The following is a 23,267-nucleotide window of genomic DNA, read 5'->3' on the forward strand; positions in this document are numbered from 1 at the left end:
ACAGAGTGTGAGGAGCTAACACCTTGGTGTAAGCACAGCATGACCAGTGTCTCTCTTATCCCCACTGTTGTTTGCAGTACCTGGCAGAAGCTGGCTGGACAGCCGAAGGAAGAGTTGTTGGGGTGACGCAGCCTCGTCGGGTCGCTGCTGTTTCAGTGAGTGTCCCCATCTTCCCAGTCTGTTGGCATTAGAACCTCCAGTTTAGCAGCAGGTTTTGCTGAATAGCTGGAATCTGCATGAGCTCCTGAATGAATAGGTGTTTCTGCTTGTCTTTCTCTAAGAGCTGCTGGTGTTACACACGGAATTCAAGCCGATTAGTAGGTCTGGCCAAAAATTCCAGCATTCCAGAATTGCAGATGTAGAAGCTTTGAAGTAAAATTGACTGATGTCAGCAGAACTGTGTGCGGAACTTAGGGCTGAGCTGTGATTGACTCAGGACTAGAACTGTGCTTGTGTGACCCTCAACTTCTTTCACAAGGTGAAACAGTGATGTAAATCTGCGTATAGTTATGCAGCCACTGGAAGAAACAAGAGGTTGTGCACCTCTTTCTAGCAATTCATAACTAGGTTTTTAATATTTTTTTTGTGTTTGTTCTTTGTTGTTTATATGGGGTGTGGGTTTTTTTGGTTTCCCTTTGTAAAAATGTCAGGCAGAGGAAGAAACGGTTTTAGTGTGAGAAATTTTTGCATATACATATTTTGTCTTGGAGAGCATAACATTATCTGGGTGTGCTGTGAGGGAGAAAAGGAGATGCTGAGGGCAATGACTTCTCCTCTCTGGTAGCAGCATGCACAGAAAGCATCTACTGCTCCTTTGTCTTCACAACTGCTGCCAGGCACTGACTGGAGTGAAGTTTCTGCTGCAGCATTCTTTTTATACAGAGAGCTGTGGTGCCATTTTATAACCCTCAGTTTGCCTGTTCTCCATCAAATAGCAAATGGTATCTGCAACACACCAGCATCTACCTTGGTAAATACTGTAGAATCCAGCATTCCTTGACCAGATCCAGCCTGGTTATGGGGACAGTCTCTAGCAGTGCTCTGCATCTTGTGCTTTGGGCAGTCTGCCTGCAGTGTCCTCCCTTTTCTCCTTCATAGGGCATCCAGCTGACAGAGCACAAGTTCTACAGAGTATGTTGTGAGTGCTGCGATGATTTCTCACAGCAAACTCACTTTTCCCTTTCATGTCTTAATGCGTCATTTTTAAGCCTAAAATAGAAAGATTATTCCATTCAGGCTTAGTACATGGACACGGGAGGTTTTTTCTTTGAGACTGTTGTTGCAGACTGCCTGGACTGTGGCTGTTACTGGAGATGAGAACTATAACTGATGATTTATTGCTTTGTCCTGACCTGAAAATGATATTTTATTTTAATAGGTGACTTATCTGCTCTCCCATCCAGAGCATGGGGGTTGTTAGAAACAAAGATAGGTAGCTGCAAAGATATAAAGCATAGTTTAGAAATTCCTGAACTCTTGCTTGCATTACCCAGATTGACAATTATCCTGAATTCTTGGGCTCAGAGTGGTGGGGTGATAAGATTCCAACTGAAATAATGAATTCACTGCCTGTAGGTATAGGCTAGAGTGTCACTCAAATGACTGGCACTAACTTGTGGTTGGAATTCTACAGGGACTAATTAATGTATTGTGGAGTTTTATTGTGTCTTTAGATGTCTTTGTAGTTTGTAATGACACAAGACTGGAGTGTGCTGAGCTGTTTGCTCCTTACGAGGATCTCTTTTCTCAGGTTGCAGGCCGAGTTGCTGATGAAAGAGGTGCAGTGCTGGGACATGAGGTTGGATATTGTATCCGGTTTGACGACTGCACAGACCCACAGGCTACAAGAATTAAGGTGAAACACGAACAGTGTGTGGTTACTCTGAAGGGATTAGTTAAAACTCTTCAAATACTTCTGCAAAATTAATGAGAGCCTTGTGATGCCCACTCAAGAGAATAGGTAACATTTCAGTTTCCCACGTGGGTACCCCAAAATTGTGCTTGAAATGGCTGTGGCAATCCAAACCTTAATAAAATGAGTACCTGTTCTATTCTGATAGTCTGACAAGCAGCATTTTAAATCTAAAGAACAATTTCAGGGTATGGCCAGCTGTTGGTACAGCACTGGTGTGAGCTGTGTGTCAATCAAAGTCATAGGGAAAGGCTGCAGTGAATCACAGACTAAAAGTGACCTCCCCTAGCAATAGATTTTGATTAAAAGCACAGATAAAACCCAAGATGAGTAAACTGAGAGATAATTTGGTGGATTAAATAGCAACTTTGCAGATGTTTTTCAGTGCTGTGAGCAATGTTAGTGTTGCTTGTGTTCTGCAGAAGAGGATTTGCTTTAGTTGTGCTGGAATAGCAGTGATAATGAATGAGACAATTTGCTTTGTGATTTTTTTCCAGAGGCTGGTGTTCCTTTTACAGTGAAAGAAATAGTTATTTGTTCACTAAATAGACCTGAATTTAATTTTTTTAAGCATGATTATTCATGCAGTTGGAAATTTGGAGTTTTTTACCATCAGTTTTTACTTAGTTCAAGACCACAGTTGCAATCACAGTCTAATTTGGTAGATCACTGGAAAATTAAAGGCCAGGAAACATTCAGGCAAAAGCCTATAAAACATCTATAAAATCACAATGATAAAGATTTTTTTGCCTTTTTTTTTTCATTCACTTCTAGTTTCTAACTGATGGTATGCTGGTAAGGGAAATGATGGCTGATCCTTTATTAACAAGATACAGGTAAGAAAATGTAGAATGAATGCTTTCTGAAGTGCAATTTGGTAAAAATCTGCTTTTTTCAAGCTATCGTGATAGCAGTTTTTATAAATTATTAGTGGCTATTATAAATTAAATAACGAAAAAGTGAAAATTATTGTAGAACTCTGACTTCTTTCTGTTGTAAAAACAACATTGTTTTTATCAACAGCATATTGTTGTTAGTTGATCATTGCAACACCAAAACCAACAAGATTTGATGCTGTAGTTTTGAGACAAAGCTAAGGGGGCCTTATGGAGTCCGAATTGTTTTATTTCCTAATTTTAAATTATTTTTTTTCCTTATACTAATAAAAAAAAAATCAACAATGAACAGGCTTTTCTGATATCCAGAAAACCTGTGCAGTACAATGAACATAGACGTGTTTTCTTCTACTCCTAGCCTGAATAGGAAACAGTGTGTATGTGCCACTTCCCCAATTCTGTAAGTGGCTGTGAACAGTAATAGTCCAGCAGCAGATTTCAAATACTGGTGTTTCTAGAAGACAGTGAGACACTGATTCTAGTGTCAGTCAAGTAATTTCTGAAACCTTACCTTTCTGCTTTTTCACAGTGTCCTCATGTTGGATGAAGCTCACGAAAGGACTCTTTATACAGACATTGCCATTGGCTTACTAAAAAAGGTAATTCTTTTTTAATTCACTGTAACTCTGTAATTTTGGTTGGTAATTTTAATACAGCTCTCTGTTACTGTTTTAATTTCCATCCTTTTCATTCAACCTCTGATCCTGATGGCTGGTAATTGAGGGAGTATGATTGCTGCTTCCTCATTTAGGGAGTGTGATTGCTGCTTCCTCATTTATCCTGCTGCCCATTGTACATACCCAGCTATTTACTTTGGTCATCTGACATTGAGGATCCTCTCTTTCTTTCCCCTGATGCTGAAATGTCTCCTTAGCTGCTAGTTCCAAAAATACACTGTTGATTCTGCTGCTGCTGATCATGTGAAGTGATCTGATAGGGTCTTGTTGCTGACTTTCAGCCTACTAAAGATCTGAGTCTCATCAGAAATCAAGAGTAAATTAAAATAACTGACTGAATGCCCTTAAAATAATGACATAAAACTCCAAACAGTCATTGGGTTCTTAGACCTGTGGGGTGATAAGGCTGCTTCATTGGTCACCTGTCTTGTAGTTTAAAGTAGTTTTACAGAGAGGTTTCTGCTAATCTGGATTCTCTAAATCTTGGTTCTAGTCTTGTATTTCAGAAAGCAGTTTTAACTCTGGGTGTTGTTGGTCTCTCTCCCAGGTTCAGAAGAAGCGTGGGGATCTTCGCCTGATTGTGGCTTCAGCCACCTTGGATGCAGAGGTACAGCTCAGAGATTTGGGTTGAAATGAGGTGACATTAGGTGACAGCTCTGCTGCTATTCATGTACAGCTTATCCTCTGTACTGCCCGAGTGGTTGCAGGAAAAAATCTGCTGTAGTTCAGTTGCTCTTTTTTTGTTTTCATGTTCTATTAGGAAACTCTTTTGGATGTGAGTTTAAATATTAATCTGCTTTTTATGTATTAATATATTTTTCTCCTTTTATGTATTCTTTATAAAAATATGTTCTCTTGGCTTAATTTATTAAGGGGCATTTAGCTCAGTTTTGCTGATAGAAATAATCTGAGGCAACTATAGACAAGTAAAAATAAGTGATAAATTAATAGATTTAATTTCAGTGAGATCTTACTAGATCCCTGATTGACTCGTGGCCTGTGGACACTTACGTAAACTTAGTAAAAGCATCATGAATTTAATTCTAAGTAGGAAGAGAAGAGGAACTCCTAGAGCTGAGCTGTGTTTCACCCAGCCCTGTGTTGTGCTTGTAGCAGCAGCAACAGGAGATGCTGTTCAGGGAGAGCATGTGAGCCTGTGCACCTGCTGTGGGTCTGCTCAGTCTGAGCTGCCTCAGCACCTGCAGTAGTTGTAGTACAGATATTAGTCAGCACCTTCCTGCTGTTTCCCTCTGCTATGTATTTATGGACCTGCTGTTTGTTCATTTGTCTTTGTATCTGCAAGTCTCCAGGACACCATGAATAATTTTCAGGAGTTTGCCATCTGCTGTATAATGAAGTACTTGGACTAATTCTTTCAAACCTGTTAGTTTCATCAAGGATCTCCGGGTTCTTGTATTGGGTATTTGTTTAAAAAAAACACACCAAAACCAGTTTTACATTTACTTTGTCACCTTTGATTCTGTAAACCTCAGCTGTGTCTTCTCAACCTTGTGCTCTTCAAGCACAGCCTTTTCAGTCTCCTCATATGGCAGCTATTCCATCTCCTCTGTCATGTTCATTCCTCTTCTCCACTTTTCCTAACTGCTCTGTCCTTAATAAGATGTGGTGGTGAGAGCTTACATGTGGCACTGAAGGTGTGGGCACACAGAGATTTCCTTTAGTGACAAGTACCATATGCCATGAATGTTGGAAGTGTGCTGTGCTTTGGTAATGTTTACACTGCTGTATATTCTATGCACTACAGTGCAAAATTTTAACTGCCAGAAACCATATTTCAAATAGATGACAGTTAATCTAAAATGAGTTAATATGAGCAAAATGATTGGTGTACTATATAAAGGTTTTTGTTTAATGCAGAGAGTTGATGGTTATCTCTACAATGCTCATAAAAGTTGAGATGAATTATATGGGTTCTTAAGTTCCATCTTTTGCTGTTATTTATTGAAAATACTTCATGACAATAGATCTAAATTTATGAAGGTGTCTCACAATGCATAAATCAAAAACTTTCATAAATCATGCCTAACTCTGCTTTTACAAAGTGAGATCTTGGTGTTCAGTAAGGGCTGTAAAATTTACTCACTCACCCAAAAATGGATGAGAATATGCAGGCCCTACACAAACCTTTTTGCACAATTATTTCCAAGTTCTTCTTAGCTTTGACTTTGCTAATTTGATAGATTTAACTTACAGTTAAAAGTTTCTTTATCTTCTTTTGCCAACTGTAGCAGCTGATATAATTAATTTTATTTCCCTTTCCTGTTTTTACTGCTCAAAGTAATGAGACATTGCAACAGTATTTGTGCTAAATGCCTGAACCCCAGACAGAAGGCAACAAAATCAAACTTTCATATTTTTTAATTGGCACTGTCAAATTGATGAAGTAAACATCCAAGTAGTAGCAATTTAACTTCTTCGTGTCTTTAGGTTTTTCTCTCCATTCCTTGAAATGTCAAACTGAAAGTGTTTGTTTTTATTTTAATGTAGAAATTCAGGGATTTCTTTAATCAAAATGATACCGGTGACCCCAGCAAAGACACCAGTGTGATCCTCACTGTCGAGGGGAGGACGTTTCCAGTGGACATCTTTTACCTACAGAGGTGTGTTCCTGTCTGGTCTTGGCAGTAGTGAGACTGTGAGACTGTGCAACTGTGCTATCATTTTCTCTAGGTTAGAGCTCTGCTGTCCCAAAGCTGCTCTGTTTGTCCCTGCTGGAGGGGAGGAGTCTGTACCTATTTTTCTGCTCATGTCTCTGCTGCTTTCTCTCCCCATAGCCCTGTTCCTGACTATATAAAATCAACTGTGGAAACGACAATGAAAATTCACCAGATGGAGAATGATGGTGATATACTGGCATTTTTAACTGGCCAGGTATAGACATAAGAATTTTTTTTCTTTTTTTGCTTTACAGTGCTGTATTATGAACTTTGCAAAGCTGCATCAGTCTCCTGAGGCTTTCCTTAGTTTTGCTTGCTTTATTGTCAGTAAAGATGACAAACATTTCTCTATTGGTGGGAGCAAAACTAGGCCAGTCCCAAAGATATGAAGACAATATATGGCCTGAATTTATCAAAGCTAGTGATGGATGATAGTTTTTGTCATTTAATGCTGTATTTTCTCAGCCTTGTTAGTGAGTGGAATTCTGTGTGGTTTGCTGGTGCAAGTCACACATACCCAGTTATTAAATTGACAGTGAGTCATCATTAATAATTAAGGCAAATGGAGTTTCCATTTGTTAGGCTTAACATCTGAAATGTTTGACAGAAAAACAAATTACCATGAGATCAAAATGTACTGGTCTCTTCTGCTCTATTTATGCTTGTCAGCTCACTTTGCAGCTGGGAAGAGCAAATGGGAAACAACTCATTCCTCCAGTGAGGAGCTACCTTGAAGAACTTCAATAACATCTTGCATATTTTCAAAAGCAATTCCTCATCCTCTTTATTGATTTAACTTTGGAATAATGAATTTGGTATTTCATGAAGCAATGTTTAAACATTTTGTTTTCTGTCTTTAAGAGTGAGATGCCATAGCTGAGATTAAATATTAAGTCAAGCAAGAGGTATCAGTGCTGTTCCTGTTTCATTCCTGATCCAGGCCCACAGCATTCTGGTCTGCCAGAATATTTTAGCCTCCCATTTTGCTCTCACCAGTTGAGATAGACAGGAAAATTAACCTGCTTCCTCCTAAGCTTGTTTCAGTCCTTCCCCATGATTTTGCTCATGTGTTTGTGGTATGACATTGACTCAAATAACAGTGAATATAAACAAGTATATAAAGCTTTATTTATTACTAGTAGCAATTTATCTTAAGAGTATTACAGCATGGGATGAGCTAGTCAAAATCCTGAAGTTTGGACAATTACAATGGTATTATTTGGTGCAGTTTCTGTATCTAGGTGACAGGAATGTGCTGTTAAAGTGCAGCCTCTCACTGTGTGCCCTGTGCTGCTCTGGCTGCAGGAGGAAGTGGAGACTGTTGTTTCCATGCTCATAGAACAGGCTCGAGCCCTCGCCCGCACCGGCATGAAAAAACACCTCCGTGTTCTGCCCATGTACGCTGGGCTGCCTTCTCCTGAGCAGCTCAAAGTGTTTGAGAGAGTCCCTCACACTGTCAGGAAGGTGAGCTCTTGTGTCTGTCTCAATTTCCCCCACCCAGAAGGGTGTCTGCAGCACACAGGTTTCATTTATCAGGTTCACATCACGGGACTATTGCAAACGCTGCTTTGAGGGAGGCTTTCTGCATCTCCCATCAATGCTGTCAGCTTTCAAACTGGGAACCAAAAACATCTTCCCTGGCTTCCTTTTTCATCTTTGATCACTCCTAGACATGTCGGTTCCAACTTTCCTCTCTGCCTCATCAACTCTGCAATTTTTAAGTGTCTCCATACAACTTTGTATTTGTCTTCATTCAGTTGCAGCTTCTTACACTCTGAACTCCATTGCTTTTAACTTTTTCTTTCTTTTTGTGATCAAAATGTCCATGGCTGTTTTCCACCAGTAGTAGAAAAATTAGTGACAGTGGGTACGTGCTATATTTTCATCTAAGGAACAAGTTCAAGCTTACTTGATTTTAGTGGAAAAAAAAGCTTTGTTTTGACTTCTGCAAGTCTTGTTTGGACATTTAATGTCATAGAAGTATATAATTGGATGTGATTAGTTCTTTCTGCTTATGCAGAGCCTGTGTTGGGGCTGAAATAAGCTGACAAAACTACAGCAAGGTGACTTGTAATTCTTGTACCTGCTGGGTTTGACAAGTAAAATTGTTCATCTACCATTGAAGAACATTTCATATAAATACTTCTCTCGAGGATATGACATTAGTCTGTTAACTTTCAAAATTTCCTTTTTAAGTTCAGGTGAAATAAACATTAGATTTCCCACTGTTGTCTGGGAACAATTATTTTTTTTAGGGCATACATATATAAGTGAATCCCTGCAGGAATGCTGAATGTGGAACTCTTAATCAGCTCTGTTCCCCTCCTATCCCCCACCTCATTCTAGTATAAAGAAGAGTTCAGTGTAACTGCAAAGCATAAAGAAAACATTCTTAGTTTGCTACATGAGAACACTTGATTTACAGTCAGTTAATCTTTTTCTCTGCAAACACTGCCAAAGATTTTCTCTGCAAACACTGCCAAGCTCTTCTTTTATGAAGAGAGAATAAATTTGAATAAGAAAGTGATTGTGAAGCTGTGAGAACTGCTGTGCAAACTGGGCTTATTTCAAGCTGACAGCTCCTTCTGCTGCTTGTACTGTGTCGTTTTGTGCTGCTGAGCGTGTCCTGGGCCTGTCATGGCTGAGATCTCCCTGGCTGCTATTTGGCTGATGGGCTCACTGAGCCCGGGGAGCTCACAGGATCCTCTCTGTGCCTGTGCCTGCAGGTGATCGTTGCCACCAACATTGCTGAGACCTCCATCACAGTGCACGGCATCGCCTTTGTCATCGACTGTGGCTTTGTGAAGCTGCGTGCCTACAACCCCAAGACGGCCATCGAGTGCCTGGTGGTGGTGCCCGTGTCCAAAGCCTCGGCCAAGCAGCGGGCAGGGCGTGCCGGCCGCAACCGCTCCGGGAAGTGCTACCGGCTCTACACAGGTCAGCAGCCGTGGGACCTCGCTGCTGAGCGCTGCGCTCTTCATTAGCCTGAGCCTAAGGACAAAAGGCTGGGTTTGTTCGTTCATCGGAAGAACAATATTTCCCTTTGTTGTTTATCGTTGTTGCTGTCAGTAATGAAGGAGTGGGATTACTTTTGGGTTAAGAACAATTTATTATTTCGATAAATATAAGTTTTTGAGGTTTTGAGATTTATGAGCGTAAGTAGCTGGTTGTAGTTCAAGAGTAGTCACAAGTTACAAGGTAATATATAACTTTCGAGTTTAATGGACAGATGTTATAAGGTTTATTTTGTTTTTTTAACTTATCACTTTCACTTTACTGCACTGTGGATACTTTTGTCTAATAGGCTGCTGTTGTACATATACACGTTTCTATTATAACTTCTAAACTCTTAGCTTATTCTATATAAACTCTACACTACATATTTATAACCTATATAATCTATATAACCTCGCCCCGACATTATAAACCCTGTATCTTATCAATAGTCTCTCACTTATTTAAGGTATATTCTTACTTACAACTATAGAAACATAAGTTTATGATTTTTCTGTTTAATGTCTGTGTATTGTATTTTTACATCAATTTAAGCTTCTAAGGTTATAAATCAAACTCTTTAGTATCTGTGGAAGTTTCTATTTTTCTAATTCCCACACTTGTTCCTCTGGCTTATTTAGAAATACCTCGTTCTTATGTGCTAGGTGCTAGAAACTGAATCTTTTTTGTGAATCAGAAGCACAAATGGGGCAGAGTCAGCAGTTGCAAACATGAAATGTTAATGCAGCTCTTAAAAGTGGTGAGCTTATTAAGAAGTTTGCTCTTTAAGAATTTTGGTTTCTGAACAGTTTCAGCTTGTAATACTTACCAGTATTATAAGATCTCTTCTCTGACGTCTTTATAGACCTTGCATTTAACAAAAGGGCTCTGGAAGGGCTTTAGGTAACTCAGAGAAAACTTCATGTCTCTTTTTTTTCCTAGGAATAGCTGCCAACCCCAAATTCTTCCCTTGAATCAATGACCCTGGCAGTGCACAAAAATTATTGTTATAAATTAATCTCTTGGCTACCTTACACTATCCAGAGAGCTGCAATCAAAGAGTCTGTTCTCAGCAGCTTAATGAGAAAAGGCTTTGCAGCTGAACACTCCCATTGCTGATGGGCTTCAGGTCCCTTCTAGTTTTACTGGTGCTCTGAGATGCTGGAGATGAAGCATTTTCCTTTAAAATGTGTATGTGCTTGCCAGCAGTTGCCACATTAAACCAAGCCATGGTTTATGCTCAGAATTTTTATGTATCCAGTAAAAATCAGGAGACAAATGTGCTACACAATATCCCAAGCTTACATAGCTTTGTGAGTGTTTTACTGGAGAAACCGTGACTACACTGAAGATATTTTTTGTGTGCTCAAGAGCTCGTCTAGGGAGTGCTTTAAGAAATGTTTTAAAGGAGGAAAAAAATAAAAAAGAAAAGAAGAAAGTGCACAGAGTGAACAACAGCAGAGAAACAGCACTGTCTTTGTCCTAGGGAAGGTTTGAGATAGAAAAGGGTTATGTAGAAATGAAAATAGTTTGGGTGAAAATAATGTAGAATGTGCCTTTGTTTTTACTGCAGAGCAGTTGGTTAGTGGAAGGTTTTATCCTTACATGGAGTATTTTTCCAGACTTGGACTTTATAGTGAATGTGATTTTAAAAAGGCATTGTTAAATAAATTGTTTTTCCATCCTTAATCTTTATTTAAAATATATATTTTAGACTGTTTGTTTGAGTAGTAACAAAAGTAGTGTTCTTGTACTGAAAGCATGCGGCTTTGAAACTTTTCCATGTCTCTTTTAAAAAAATGCTTTTTTTGTAGTATTGCACTCTGCCTTTTATTTTCTGACAAAAACATGAAACAGAGGAGAAACAAAACATTTCCAGATTTCTGTGACGAATTTATAACATTTCGAATTGAAACGTGGGTGGGTGAACTATAAAATCAAAATTGTAGCCAAAACCATTGAATTTCTATTTAAATAAAAATAATGTAATACAGTAACTGGAGAAAGATCATCTTTGGGATAGAGATCATCTTCTAACACCTGTCAAGAATCCATATGTGATAATTTAAATTTGAAATGGGTGTGATTCTGTCGTGATGGCTGCACAGAATGGGAGTTGAAGCTCAGTCCCCAGTTGTGTTTTTCTCCCCCCACAGAGGAGGACTTTGAGAAGCTGCCCAAGTCCACGGTGCCGGAGATGCAGCGCAGTAACCTGGCCCCTGTCATCCTGCAGCTCAAGGCTTTGGGGATTGACAACGTGCTCAGGTTCCCCTTCCTGTCGGTGAGTCCCAGGCTCTGGAGGCTGTCACCTTTCCTTGGGCTGAGGAGAGATCAGGGGATGACCTGGGGGTAGCCCGCAGAGCCTTTCACCATTGCCCTGCTGGTTTGGAAAGTGTAGCTCCTTGTCCCCTGTCAGGCAGCAAAGGGTGTTCCTGGGAACCAAGAGTGCAAATAATGTGTGTGACCACTTAGAAACAACCCTTTGTATTCCAGAGTTTGATGTTTAAATTGTTGAGAAGTCAGGAAAGTTAAAAAGACAAACTGTGAGGTTCTGTAGAATTGTAACTGCAGTCCCTTTGCACTGAATTTATGAAGAAGGAAGAGTGTGAGAGCTCTTTGTTCATTTTGCAGCAGAGAGTAGGTAGTTAAGGATTTTGCAAAAGAGGAAGATCTATGAACTCATGTTCTATGCTAAACTCATGTTCTATGCTGATAACTTCAATGAATGCACATTTTCTCTTCACAGCCACCCCCTGCACAATCGATGGTGCAAGCTTTAGAGTTGCTGTATGCTTTAGGAGGTGAGATTTTAATGCTTTACTTTATTTGTAGCTATATTGCAGGAGTTGTGAAAAAAAACTTGTAATTTGTATTTGGTGATTGGATGAACATTAATAAAATTTGCATTTCAGAGCTGTGCTTTGAGAAAGAAGGAGAAACACAGCTGTGACTGGTGGAATTTTTTTGTTGGTGGGTTTTTAGAGTATACCTCAGTCTCTTCTGAATTTACTCTTTTGGTTATTTCAGATGGGTAAGCAAGCAAACAGCAATGGAGTTTAAACTAGAATTTAACTATTTAGATTGGGTAAATGAGTATTTTGTAGTTATCTTATCTGTATTTCCTTGCAATTTCATGGGAGGAAACCAGCTATTTGTCCTTGCTAGGAGCAGGGCTCTGAGCTGATGAGGGTGTTTTTCTCCTGGCATATCCTCTTTGTGTTCCTTCAGTCCTTACAGAGTGGTATGAAGATAAAAATGGAGTTTGGACACTAATTAGACCAGTAGAGGAGTTAGACACTAACTTTACCTGCACCCAGTTAGATAAGTTGTCACATACCTAAGACTTGGTGTGGTAGTCTTTTATTTCATGTTACTGTGCCAGCAGTGGAAACATGTAATGCTTGCAGATATAAACAGAAAAAGTTGTAAGCAAAGGTTTGACTGTAATAACCCAGAATTTATCAAGGCTGATAGAGTTGGGACTTTGTTCCTTAGTGGGACTCTGAAAAAGTGTGTCTTTTATAAATTTTCCTGTTAACACGTTGCAGTCATTATCTGATTTTGCAGTGTGTGTGCTGGAACTCTGCCTAAGCACTGTGAGTCAAATGTGATGCCCGAATTTGGGAGAGCTCAGTCCCTGGGGGCTGTGCATAAAACCCCACAGAGAGTGTGATAGTTTTCAAACTGCCTCCTTGCTATGATTTTGAAGGTTTTACTGACAGAAGTTATTAAGAGTTAATTGAATTATAATTTTTAAATGAGTTCCAGTCTGTACTCTGCTCTGGATGCAGGATGGGCTGTGGCTGAAAGGCTGCACCTGCTGTAGTGTAATGCTCTTCCTGTTTGTGCTGTTGGTCCTGCAGCTGAGGCAATGTTCAAACCCACAACAAGTCAAACTGTTCTGATTCTATTAGCTGTGATTACAGGATACAACCACTAACAAAAACCCCTGATCATCCCTAAAACCAGCGCATTTTCTCCTGGATGAACTGGAACTCTGTTTCTCAAGGCAGTGTGTGTGTTTCAGTGAACAGCTTGCTGGCTTTTCATGCTTTTAAATGCATGCCACTTGCAGAGACTCTGCTCTAGTTTTAGTATTGAACTTGCCAGTTATGGACAAGTCAACAGATACGCACAAACTTGTAATGAAAAGATTAGTCTGACACATCTTGAGAGCATAATTTAAAGTACTTTTCTACTGTTCAGCTACTTAAAAGAGTATCTTTTTTTAAATTCTGTTCTCTGTGTTACTAATCAGAGCTTGTTCTCCAGTTCATTGGAGTCTGAACAACATTGTTGGCATATGGTTTAGTTTTAGGTGGCTCTGTGAGGAGCAGGGACTTGGACTTGAGCCTTATGGGTGGGTCCTCTCTAACTTGAGATAGTCTTTGATTCTAAGTGTGTTCATTCTGGCTTTATTCATTATGCTGCTGTTGGCTACTTTTAACACTCAGATCACACTGTAGTAATATGTTTTTATACACAGTTTTCAACTCCTTTTTGTGTGGCCAGTGAGATGCCTGCTGCCTAATTTTGTTTATAGGAAGAACTGTTATATTGTTGAGTTTTTTTGACAGCTGTGTAATCTTTTTGAATGCAACAAACTAAACAAAACAGAAACTTGATATGAGGCCAAGTAGTCAAAACTAAGCTCTATTTGACTTCAGCTCCTTGTTTGTAGCTAATTCAGAGTTGACAATGTTTGCTCCATAATGTAAACATGAGGCAGCATAAAGGAGATTGTGTAAGTTTTGGAAGCTTCCAGAGGTTTGTGGCTGTCTGTAGACCACTCACAGATGCTGTGCTGTAACTTGTGGCAGTCTGCTCTCTTTTTATTCTCATGGAGCTGTAACTCTGCTTGGCCAGGATTTTGCCCTGTGCTGGTTCAGTTCCATCTCGCAAAGGAGGGTTTCACTTAAGACACTTGGTTCTTGGCAACCTCTGCAAGCTTGGAACAAGGACCTTCACAGTGGCTCAGGAATGTGTTGCAAGGATGAATTCACAGCCAAAACCACCTTAGGGAAATGGAGAGGAAAGTTCAATAAACTCGCTGATTAACTGGGTGATGTTTTGGCAGAAGCGTTCTGCTCATGTAGCTTCAAAGAGATCTTATTCTCTTGGCTGCGCAGCTTTGTAGCAGAACAGAGAAGTGCTGATCTTGGTGTTTCAGATGGAAAGAAATGTGTGTGCATGTGTGTGATACACTCTTCGGTTTTTGCTGAAATTTAAGGTGAAGTTAAGTTTTAGGTGGTTTATTACGAAGATTTTATATAAGGTGCAGAGGTGGAGCTGCCCAAGCATTTGCAGCTGCAGTGAGGATTAAATTTCTCTTATGCAAGTAGGACCATGAATTTCGTCATTGGCATTGCAGTCACATTCAAAAAGGCAGTTTGGGATCAGGCTCCTGTTGTGCCAGTGTTGGTGCCAACTCGTGCAGGGCAGATGCTCCTAAGGCTGAGATAGCTGTGTTGAATAAACACATCACTGTTTGTAGAGGAGTTATTTTTACAGTGGTGCAAACTGATTACATCTGAAGTATATCTCCTCAGCCTTCTCCTTTGATGCCCTTTTGAGAGTCTGAATTATCAGTTGGAGTTTATTGGTTTTAAGCATAATTTAAGAGGTAAATAAGCAGGCAAAAAGTGGCTTTATTTTTAGGTCTTTGTTGAAGATTTGTTTGAGAGTTGTCACGTATCAGAAACAAACACTACCTAAGTTTAAAAAGGATAGTTTTAATCCCTCCGCCTGTCACACACTAGTGGTTGTTACTTGAAACCTTTTAGTGCCATGGTACTTGAATAATCTCTCCTGAGCACATTTAATTAAAATCTTTGTAATACCTTTTTCTAAGATCTTTAATTTCCTGTATATATGTGGATTCAGTGATGGCTTCCAGGATTATTTGAAGGAAACTTTCACCTATTCCAAACTAGTATCCATTGCAGGCTATATTCTAGCTTATTACTACAAATAGATCTGTGCACAACCCATATATAGATCATGCAAAATTGTATTGGCATTTGTAGGATGCAGTAGAAGCCAAAGGATTTTGGCTTGATGCACCTGTAGAAGGTGGTGCATAAATATATGGAATTTTCTCCTTTTTCCTGCTTAGGAATGCAATTGTCTTTCTGTAGATGAAAACCTATCTAACCTATTAGTTGTGGTAGAAGTTAAACTTCTCGTATGACATTAGTCAAATGAAAGCTATCATACCTTAATTTTTGCAGGTGCTGTGACTTTGTGTTTAAATATTTTAGTTCACCATTGCACAAAAGCTGCCTTTGGTACCTGTTTCTGAGGAAAACATTATGTGAAAAGCCTGGTAGGTTTTGTTGGACAGTGTAGGGGTGTGTGAGTGAATTACTACATTGTCATGTAGCATATCAAATAGTAAAATAAACACTGGCTGGAAGGATCTGTGGGTTTGCATGTGCTGACATGAGTTCTAGGAGATCTCATTCCTTGACCTGATTTGTGGTTTTGCTTTTCTCTGTGAAACAGAGCTGCAGTGCAACTGTGGCTTTGTTACCACCACACAGTCTGACAAATAATGTGTTTATATAATGTGAGAGCTGTGGTTGTTTCCCCTCAGTTCACTTTGCTGTGGTTGGTTATGCAACCTGCAGTGCCCCAAAGTCCTGCTATTGGGCTCTCACTCACCCCTGCTTGTGTAGCCTTTCTCTTGTGCTTTACCTTTGTCATACCTCATACAACTTAGTCTCTTGAAGTTTTCTCTTTCAATTTTTACTCTTTGCTGCCTTTCTTAGCAAGCTTTTTTTCCTCATTATTGTTCCCTGTGTATTGTATTTTTTAATTCTATGTCCTCTTGCATAGGAAAGGATTTTCCATTTATGTCTTTCCCTGAAATCTCAGCATAAAGCTCAGAGTTAGACTGTGACCTGTGCTTTGCATGGGTCACCCTTGTTGCAGGGGTTTGACTGCAGGGAGCCAAACCTCTAAAATGGTAAATGTGCAGGATTGCTCAGGGCTCCTCTGGCCATCACAGATCAAGCTATCAGGCCTCCCTCCCTTGCCATCTCCAGTGAAAAGGCTACATCTGGAACATGACTGGCAGTTGAGTGGATGATACACTAGACTAAACTGTAGAAAAGCTTCATCAGCTGTACATCTCCTGTTTAGATAATAATACATTCTTTTTCTCCATGACCTAAGTAGATGTGCTTAGAAAAATGACACCCTACCATCAGCAGTGCTTCCTGTTCCTGCAATAATGCCTGTTCCACATTTATTCCCATTTTCGTTCTCATCTGCTTTACCTCCCCATTAACAAAGATGTTACTAAATATTTAAGAAGAGGATCAGAGGTCTAACATCTAATATCCTCTCTGGCCATGGCATTGACTTGGAGTGCAGGTTTTTTAAAATGATTGCCAATAAGAGTGAAACTTGGTCAAAAATAAAAGACTTGCATGTTCAGGTATTTTTGAAAAATAAATCTGGTGACCCATGGGAGAGCAAATGGGTATCATGGATTGCCATTAAGCTTAGTGTAATATACATTCAGCAACTCTAAGGTGCATTTGCTATATTTTAGCTTGTAATTCTGCTCTTTAGTACAGTTTAAGTCTAAAAGAAGCCTTGCTGTGCTGTTTTGCCTACATTTCTTAATATGCTGCAGGTTTGGATATGCACTGCCGATTAACAGAGCCCCTTGGAATGAGAATAGCAGAGTTTCCTTTGAATCCTATGTTTGCAAAGATGCTTCTGGAATCAGGTAGGAGGAAAAAGATCAGTTTCTTCAGAGTTATGTAGTTGTAATGCATTGCTAGACATTTGCTAAACTCAAGCTATGCTTCATCTTGGTGTGGTCTGCAGTGAAAAGAATTGCTTAAAATCTCTCTTAAATAATTAGTCTAAGACATTTCTCAGTCTAGTAAGTCTTAACATCTGCTTCTTAAGGTTTCCACTGAAAACATTTACCCTTATATGAAAAAAATACAGGAGTTTATGTATTTTTGTTTTCAAGAATATAAAAACATATTTTGCTTCTTTTTAGTTTTATTCTCTGGGGTTAAGTTGAATGGAAGATTTCCTTTATTGAATTTCGTCATTTACTCTTCAGGAAATTTTGGCTGCTCCCAAGAGATTTTGACAATTGCTGCCATGATGCAGATTCAAAACATCTTTGTGATTCCTCCAAATCAGAAAAACCAGGCTGTAAGTTCAGTTATGTCTCCTTTTCTGTTTGTTGGTTCCACATTTCTGGACTTCTGGCAAGTATTTTACTGGTGCCTATTACAGACTGCAACTTTGTGTGAAAATAAAATAAGGTCTGGAATTGTATCTGTTTGTTGTAGGTAAAAGAAGAAACCAAATAACAAGGGAATAACAAGGAAGTCTTTTAGTAGTGCTGAAAATCTCCTTCTGAGGTCCTGGAACATGAGATATTATAAACTAATATTGGTCAGTTGAAGGGTTTGCAAAAAAAAAAAAAAAATCCCCCAAAACCTTCCCACACACCATTTCCTTTTGAGATGAACAAAACAGGAAGGATGTAGCAAATTCTTAATTGCCTAATTGGAGATTCTTTATCTGTTCATTTTTCCAATTTCAGTTTTAGAAGAGTTCCTGAGTTTAGGGGGGCTAGTAAAGTATTGCTATTGCCCAGAGGAGCTGCCCTAGATGGTAAGAATTTAACAGTCCCCAGGAAATACAGAGCTGAAGGGAACTGGGCATGTCAGACATGATTTCAGCAAAAATCCATCTGCCTATAAAATGGTATTTCTTGTTCTGCAGGCCAGGCAACACAGAAAATTTGCTGTGGAGGAAGGTGATCATCTGACCATGCTGAATGTTTATGAAGCCTTTGTCAAAGTAAGTCGGTTCAAGTGGATGTGGATTTGCAGGAACGGGAGGAACCTGAGGTCCTCACTTCTGAATCTGGAAGTTCTGGATACAAAAAGTTCTCAAAGCTGAGGACTTACTAAGCTTATCAAGTGATAAGTCTACATTAAAACACTCTCTGGTCACCATTTGCCATAGACCTTCCACAGGTCCTCTGAACAGGGAGTAAAAGAGAATTTTGTTAGGGTACAGCATGGAAATCTTATGGGTAGACAGCTGTGTTTTCAAGGAGACAGGGATTTTGTCTTGGGGTTTGGAGAAAACAAATGTCCAAATTTCTAATGAAATTAATATTTTTCTCATGTTTTACTGATGATAATCTGCATTTAAATCTAGCAGTCTTTTTTTGGTGTTAAATTAACTCATTGATATCATACCCTGAGGTCTAACACCAACTTTAGTACTTACTGCTCTATAAGCTGAGGTTTATTTAATAGTTTTGAAGTTGCTACACCTCTTTGGGAGAAGTATATTTTGCTGGTATAAACCACTTCTTCAGTAAAATACTTGCAGCAGTGTTGAGTTGAAGCAGTATAACCACCCAAGTGTTCAAACATGACTTCTTTTCCCCAGTCACAAAGCAGCCAGGCAGGCACCAACTGAAATGTTGCCCTTCACATTTTGTATCTGTGTAATTCTCTTAGAAACAGTCAGATGGAAAAGCTCTTGGAGGGAGTGCTGGTTTCTGGAGAAACAGCTCTTTGCAGAGAGAAGACCAATGAAAACAGCACTAAAAAGGTTGTTTACATTTTGAGGTTGAAAACAGATGAGTTTATGATCTGAGAGAATTAAATTGAATGACTGATGCTCTTCTCTTTCACCACATATGAAGAAATGAAGCACATCTGTTTGAAAATACTCCATAGCATTTGATCTGCTGCTCTTTACAAGTTGTTTGAGACATGTTTTTTAGTTACTAGTGCTACATACCCTTGTTAGTTGCTCTGTAAATAGGTAATTTTCAGGGAAAACCACAATAAATGTGTTGTAGGAGACCAGAATTAAGACAGAACAAGGCTATCCAAAAGAGATTGGGTTTGCTTTGCTGGTGGTATCTCACTGAGATTTTTTTCTCTTCTCTGTACAGCACAGCAAGAGTTCCCAGTGGTGTCAGGAACACTTTCTGAACTACAAGGGGCTTGTGAGAGCTTCTGTTGTAAGAGAGCAGCTGAAAAAACTTCTTGTCCGCTTTAAAGTGCCAAAGAAGTCCAGTGAAGGTGATCTTTTTTTTAAGCTCTTGTCCAATACATAGTGAACGTAGTTTCCAAACTGTCAGTCTGCTCCCTGCTTTTCTTGTAACCTTTGGAGTATTTTTATCCTGGCCTCAAAGTAATGTTAATTTAGACCAGATTTTTTTTCCTAAAAATGGCTGCAGAAGAATACTTTAGCCTATTTTAGTCCAGTCTTCATTAGCTGAGATTTCCAGCAAAAGTTTTAATCACTGATTACCTGTTTAATGGACAGATTTTCCAAAAGACTTATAAATAGGTCACCTTGTTCCCTCTTTGTCTTTTCAAAAAGGCCATTTTTGTTCAAAGTGCTGTTCAATCTTTGGGATGTGATTTCCAGCTGTGCTGTGTGTGCACGGCTTGCCAGGACTGGTTCTTAGCACTTGTCTCTACCTGCTCTGAAAAATCAACCCTCAATGCTCAGCTGTCACACTGGGCTGCTTTAGGGACTGTGAAACTCTTCATAGAGACACAGGTGGCAGCATTCATTTTTTAGGCAGCAAGTTTTGCTTTGCTGTGAAATTGAAGTCAAAAGGAATTGCAGGGTTTGTCTGCTCTCCTGCCTTTGCTGTCAAAGCCTGATGCGCTCTGAAAAGTTGTTTGAGATGATTAAGTGGTATTTTAGGGATTTTTGCCTTTCCATTGACTCATCTTACAGAAAAATTCTTCTTTCCAGGTGATCCAGATCCTGTTTTGAGGTGCATAGTTTCTGGATTCTTTGCTAACGCAGCTAAATTCCACTCCACAGGAGCTTACAGGTGACTATATACAGTTTCACTACAACTGGTGCTTGGTTGAAAGCTTCCCTGATGAATTAATCTAAGTTTAATCAACAAGCAGATGTTTCTCCTAATTTGCAATTAGGAACATGTGGCAATCAATGCACTAAATATTTGAAGTTCTGTATTTGCAAACTGCTTCAGTGTTTATCTCTTCTCTTTGGCAAATATAACTAGAATTATTAAGAGTAGGAAGCTGCTAATAGTAGTCATTAGATTGCTTTAAGTTAAGCAAGTACAGTTGTAATGCAGTGGTGTTGTAGCGCTCCCAGAGCACTGAGTAAAAGCCTAAAATGTTACTTTTTCATTTCATGTAGATAAAGCTCTTTTAGGACATCAAATTATCAATTGTTCATTTTGCCAGCATTTAAGCCTTGTTTTATCTGCTCATTAAATGCAAATGTTGTTAATTTACTCCAGTCCTTTCATTCTTGCTTTTATAAACATTCATAGTGGGGCAGAAAGGAATCAAATGTTAAGCAATAAAGAGAGGCACAGTCTGAAATACTATCTTGTTTTCAAGGACTATCCGTGATGACCACGAGCTTCATATCCACCCCAGCTCAGTGCTGTATGCAGAGAAACCTCCACGCTGGTAAGTTAGAGCTGCTTTCTCGTCTTTGGGGATTTTTCTTAAGGGATTTGCAGCATCCAAATTGAATTGCTTCTCTCCATCATTGGAGAAATAGATATTAAAGGTCATAGTTCCCATAGGGAGAATCCAAATGGCATTTCCTTTGCAACATTTTGTAGGGAGTATCCAAATAAATAAGGGGAATAGAGTGGTGTTTAACTGTCAAAGAAACCTGCAGAGGCTGGAAAGCAGAGCCAGGTGACCCTGTTTAGTGGGCATCACATCTTGCACTGCAGATTGTTCTCCAAGTAGTCTCTGTACCTAAACAGAGCTAGGGTTAATTTACTTTTATTAAGCCTATTAAGGAAATATCCTGTCAAACAGGTGCTGCAGAAATGGTAAATGGATTGCAGGGAAAGGGCTTACACATAAAATGCATGATGTGAAAAGTTATGGCTGTCCAGCAGATTGAAGAAAGAACTGGGTGTGCTTCACATTAGCTGGGATATGATAATTCCATTTGCAGGTCAAAAGTCCTCAGATAACAAACAGAAATGTGTGTGTGGAACTCTCAGGTCAGCATGCTCAGCCTAAAGTATTTGGACTTCCATCCTGCACTGTCTGCTGCTGAGGCCTAGAAGGATAAGCTTGGCCTGGTGTCATGGCATCCTGTCACATAGGAGTTAACTTAGTCAGCCACCTAAATTTCAGTGCTGCTGCAGCCATCCTCTACTGAGGCCTTCAGTTCTCTCTCTGCTAAAAGTGTATAGGAAATGTGTTGTCATTCTGGTTGGTTTTCCTCTGATTTATTTTTAGTTGTGTTAGTTGTCATGTCTCAAGATGCATTTGGCAAAGAGAATTTTGGACTCTTTCCTCTTTTGAAAGCTAAATACCAATTAATAAGAAGCCACAAACCTCAGGTGTTTGCAGCTCTGCTGTGTGTAGAAGGCAGATGGTGACTTAAGGATTTGGTAGCTGCCCTTCAGTGCAAGAGTTTGCACTTCTTGGGGAAAAAGACCTTACCTGCTGAAGGTGACCTCAGAAATAGATGGTCCATGCTGGCAACCAGACTGTGCTGGCAGTGGGGGCGAGTCCACATGGTTGGCTGTTCCTAAATCTCTTCCCAGGAGATGTTCTGGCAGGAGTTAAAGCTGATTTCTTCCTCTGATGCTTATCTCACTTGTCTGCAGACTGGCGCCAGGGATAGTCATGCTGAGGTTTGTGCCCTCCCTGTTGTGGGTGCAGGGTTTTGGTGCTTTGGACATTTTCCCTTATGATATCACTGAGTAATTAACATTCTGTCTTCCAAAGCATCAGTTGTGAGTCCCCCTTGACCCTATTATAAGTAAAATACTTTTATATATACCTTGCACTCATATAATCTGGTAGTTTGTGAGGTTGTTTTCATGGCAATCTAAGGACTTTCTTAACGTGGACAACTCTGGCCAACCAGAGAGAAAGAGGCAAGAGGCAGAATTACAGCTTAAGGACTCTCTTGTCACTCTGTAAGTGCCACCTCTGGCAGCATGAATGTGAAACGGTCTAAATATGCTGTTAATCAGCTCTCCCTCATTGCTTGACAGCAAACACTATTCATTTTTGTCTCCTTTCTCCCAGGGTAGTCTACAACGAAGTCATACAGACTGCTAAATACTACATGAGAGATGTGACAGCTGTTGAATCCTCCTGGCTGTTGGAGCTGGCACCTCACTTTTACCAGCAAGGAACGGTACGGAATCGGCATAAAGGCCAAACGGTACCATTGCTGCAGAGCAGCTCTTGTGTCTGAACTTTCTGAGGGTTTATGTTTTGTGGTCTAATGGGACAGAAATTAAGTTGGCTCTGCTCATTGTAGTGATTTTAATATAAAGGAAGAGGATAGTAAGTTGATGCATGAAATGTTTTTCTCTGTTAGGCAGCCAATGGATCTGAGAGTTACAAAATGAGATCCATTTGCTGGTAAAGTTACATTTACCATGGTATCACTTTGGGAAATGAAGCCTTCAGCCATTCCACACTTCAATATAGGCCCTTGGTAGCACATCCCTGAGCAGAACTCTAGGTAGGCAGTGATCACACTTGGCATAATCATTTTAGGAGGCCCTTTGCATGCTTTGCAAATGTTTGTGAAAATCCTGAGCCTTTTTTTTTTTGAGCATTAATTGTGTTTACTGCAGAAAAATCAGTTTTGATCTGTTCAAATGTGAAATGGCAAAGAACAGCTGCTGTTTGTGCAAAGCTTTATTGCAAATTGCTGTGTGTGATACAGATATCTTTTAGTACTTGTCACCAACCTGCATTGACTGTCCATGTGAATCTGTCAATCCAGACTTATTCACTGGTTATTCTGAGAACTGAATTGATGTTAAATATTATCTAAATTTAGTTCAGCTGGAGCTGTTGGTACCACATAGCCTATAAATACTGTACAGATTACCAAATTGATCTTGTATTTGAATTTCCCATGGGACATTAATATCTACTGAGCTTTATATTTTAAATTAATGAAATATTTCCAAAATTTGAGTGAAAAAATGCATTTGCATATCAGACCTATGAAAAAGATGGTCTGTTTCTAATTTATACATCTGCTTCACTATTTGACTTCTTGGAGAATCTGATGTTTGTTTTCTTCACTTCCTTGGGGTTTTGTCAAAATG

General features: G+C 39.5%; 1 protein-coding gene across 3 annotated transcripts in view; it reads left to right on the top strand.

The window, feature by feature from the left end:
- DHX35 (DEAH-box helicase 35) overlaps nucleotides 1-23,267 on the top strand; it is a 28,623-nt gene that overhangs the window by 2,154 nt on the left and 3,202 nt on the right. Inside the window, exons 4-21 of one of the 3 annotated variants that reach the window (XM_053958758.1) lie at nucleotides 78-155; nucleotides 1,751-1,855; nucleotides 2,687-2,748; nucleotides 3,338-3,407; nucleotides 4,033-4,092; nucleotides 5,994-6,106; nucleotides 6,281-6,377; nucleotides 7,469-7,627; nucleotides 8,890-9,100; nucleotides 11,314-11,438; nucleotides 11,904-11,958; nucleotides 16,800-16,895; nucleotides 17,244-17,338; nucleotides 17,918-17,995; nucleotides 19,113-19,242; nucleotides 19,931-20,012; nucleotides 20,557-20,628; nucleotides 22,225-22,363. In XM_053958758.1, coding sequence (XP_053814733.1) covers nucleotides 78-155; nucleotides 1,751-1,855; nucleotides 2,687-2,748; nucleotides 3,338-3,407; nucleotides 4,033-4,092; nucleotides 5,994-6,106; nucleotides 6,281-6,377; nucleotides 7,469-7,627; nucleotides 8,890-9,100; nucleotides 11,314-11,438; nucleotides 11,904-11,958; nucleotides 16,800-16,895; nucleotides 17,244-17,338; nucleotides 17,918-17,995; nucleotides 19,113-19,242; nucleotides 19,931-20,012; nucleotides 20,557-20,628; nucleotides 22,225-22,363 — 1,827 coding nt within the window. Of the gene's footprint in view, nucleotides 1-77; nucleotides 156-1,750; nucleotides 1,856-2,686; nucleotides 2,749-3,337; nucleotides 3,408-4,032; nucleotides 4,093-5,993; nucleotides 6,107-6,280; nucleotides 6,378-7,468; nucleotides 7,628-8,889; nucleotides 9,101-11,313; nucleotides 11,439-11,903; nucleotides 11,959-16,799; nucleotides 16,896-17,243; nucleotides 17,339-17,917; nucleotides 17,996-19,112; nucleotides 19,243-19,930; nucleotides 20,013-20,556; nucleotides 20,629-21,734; nucleotides 21,819-22,224; nucleotides 22,364-23,267 lie in introns of those variants that run through there. The other 2 variants (XM_053958759.1, XM_053958760.1) reach the window with 2 other exon arrangements.

Source organism: Vidua chalybeata, chromosome 17, assembly GCF_026979565.1.
Source record: "Vidua chalybeata isolate OUT-0048 chromosome 17, bVidCha1 merged haplotype, whole genome shotgun sequence".
NCBI lineage: Eukaryota > Metazoa > Chordata > Aves > Passeriformes > Viduidae > Vidua > Vidua chalybeata.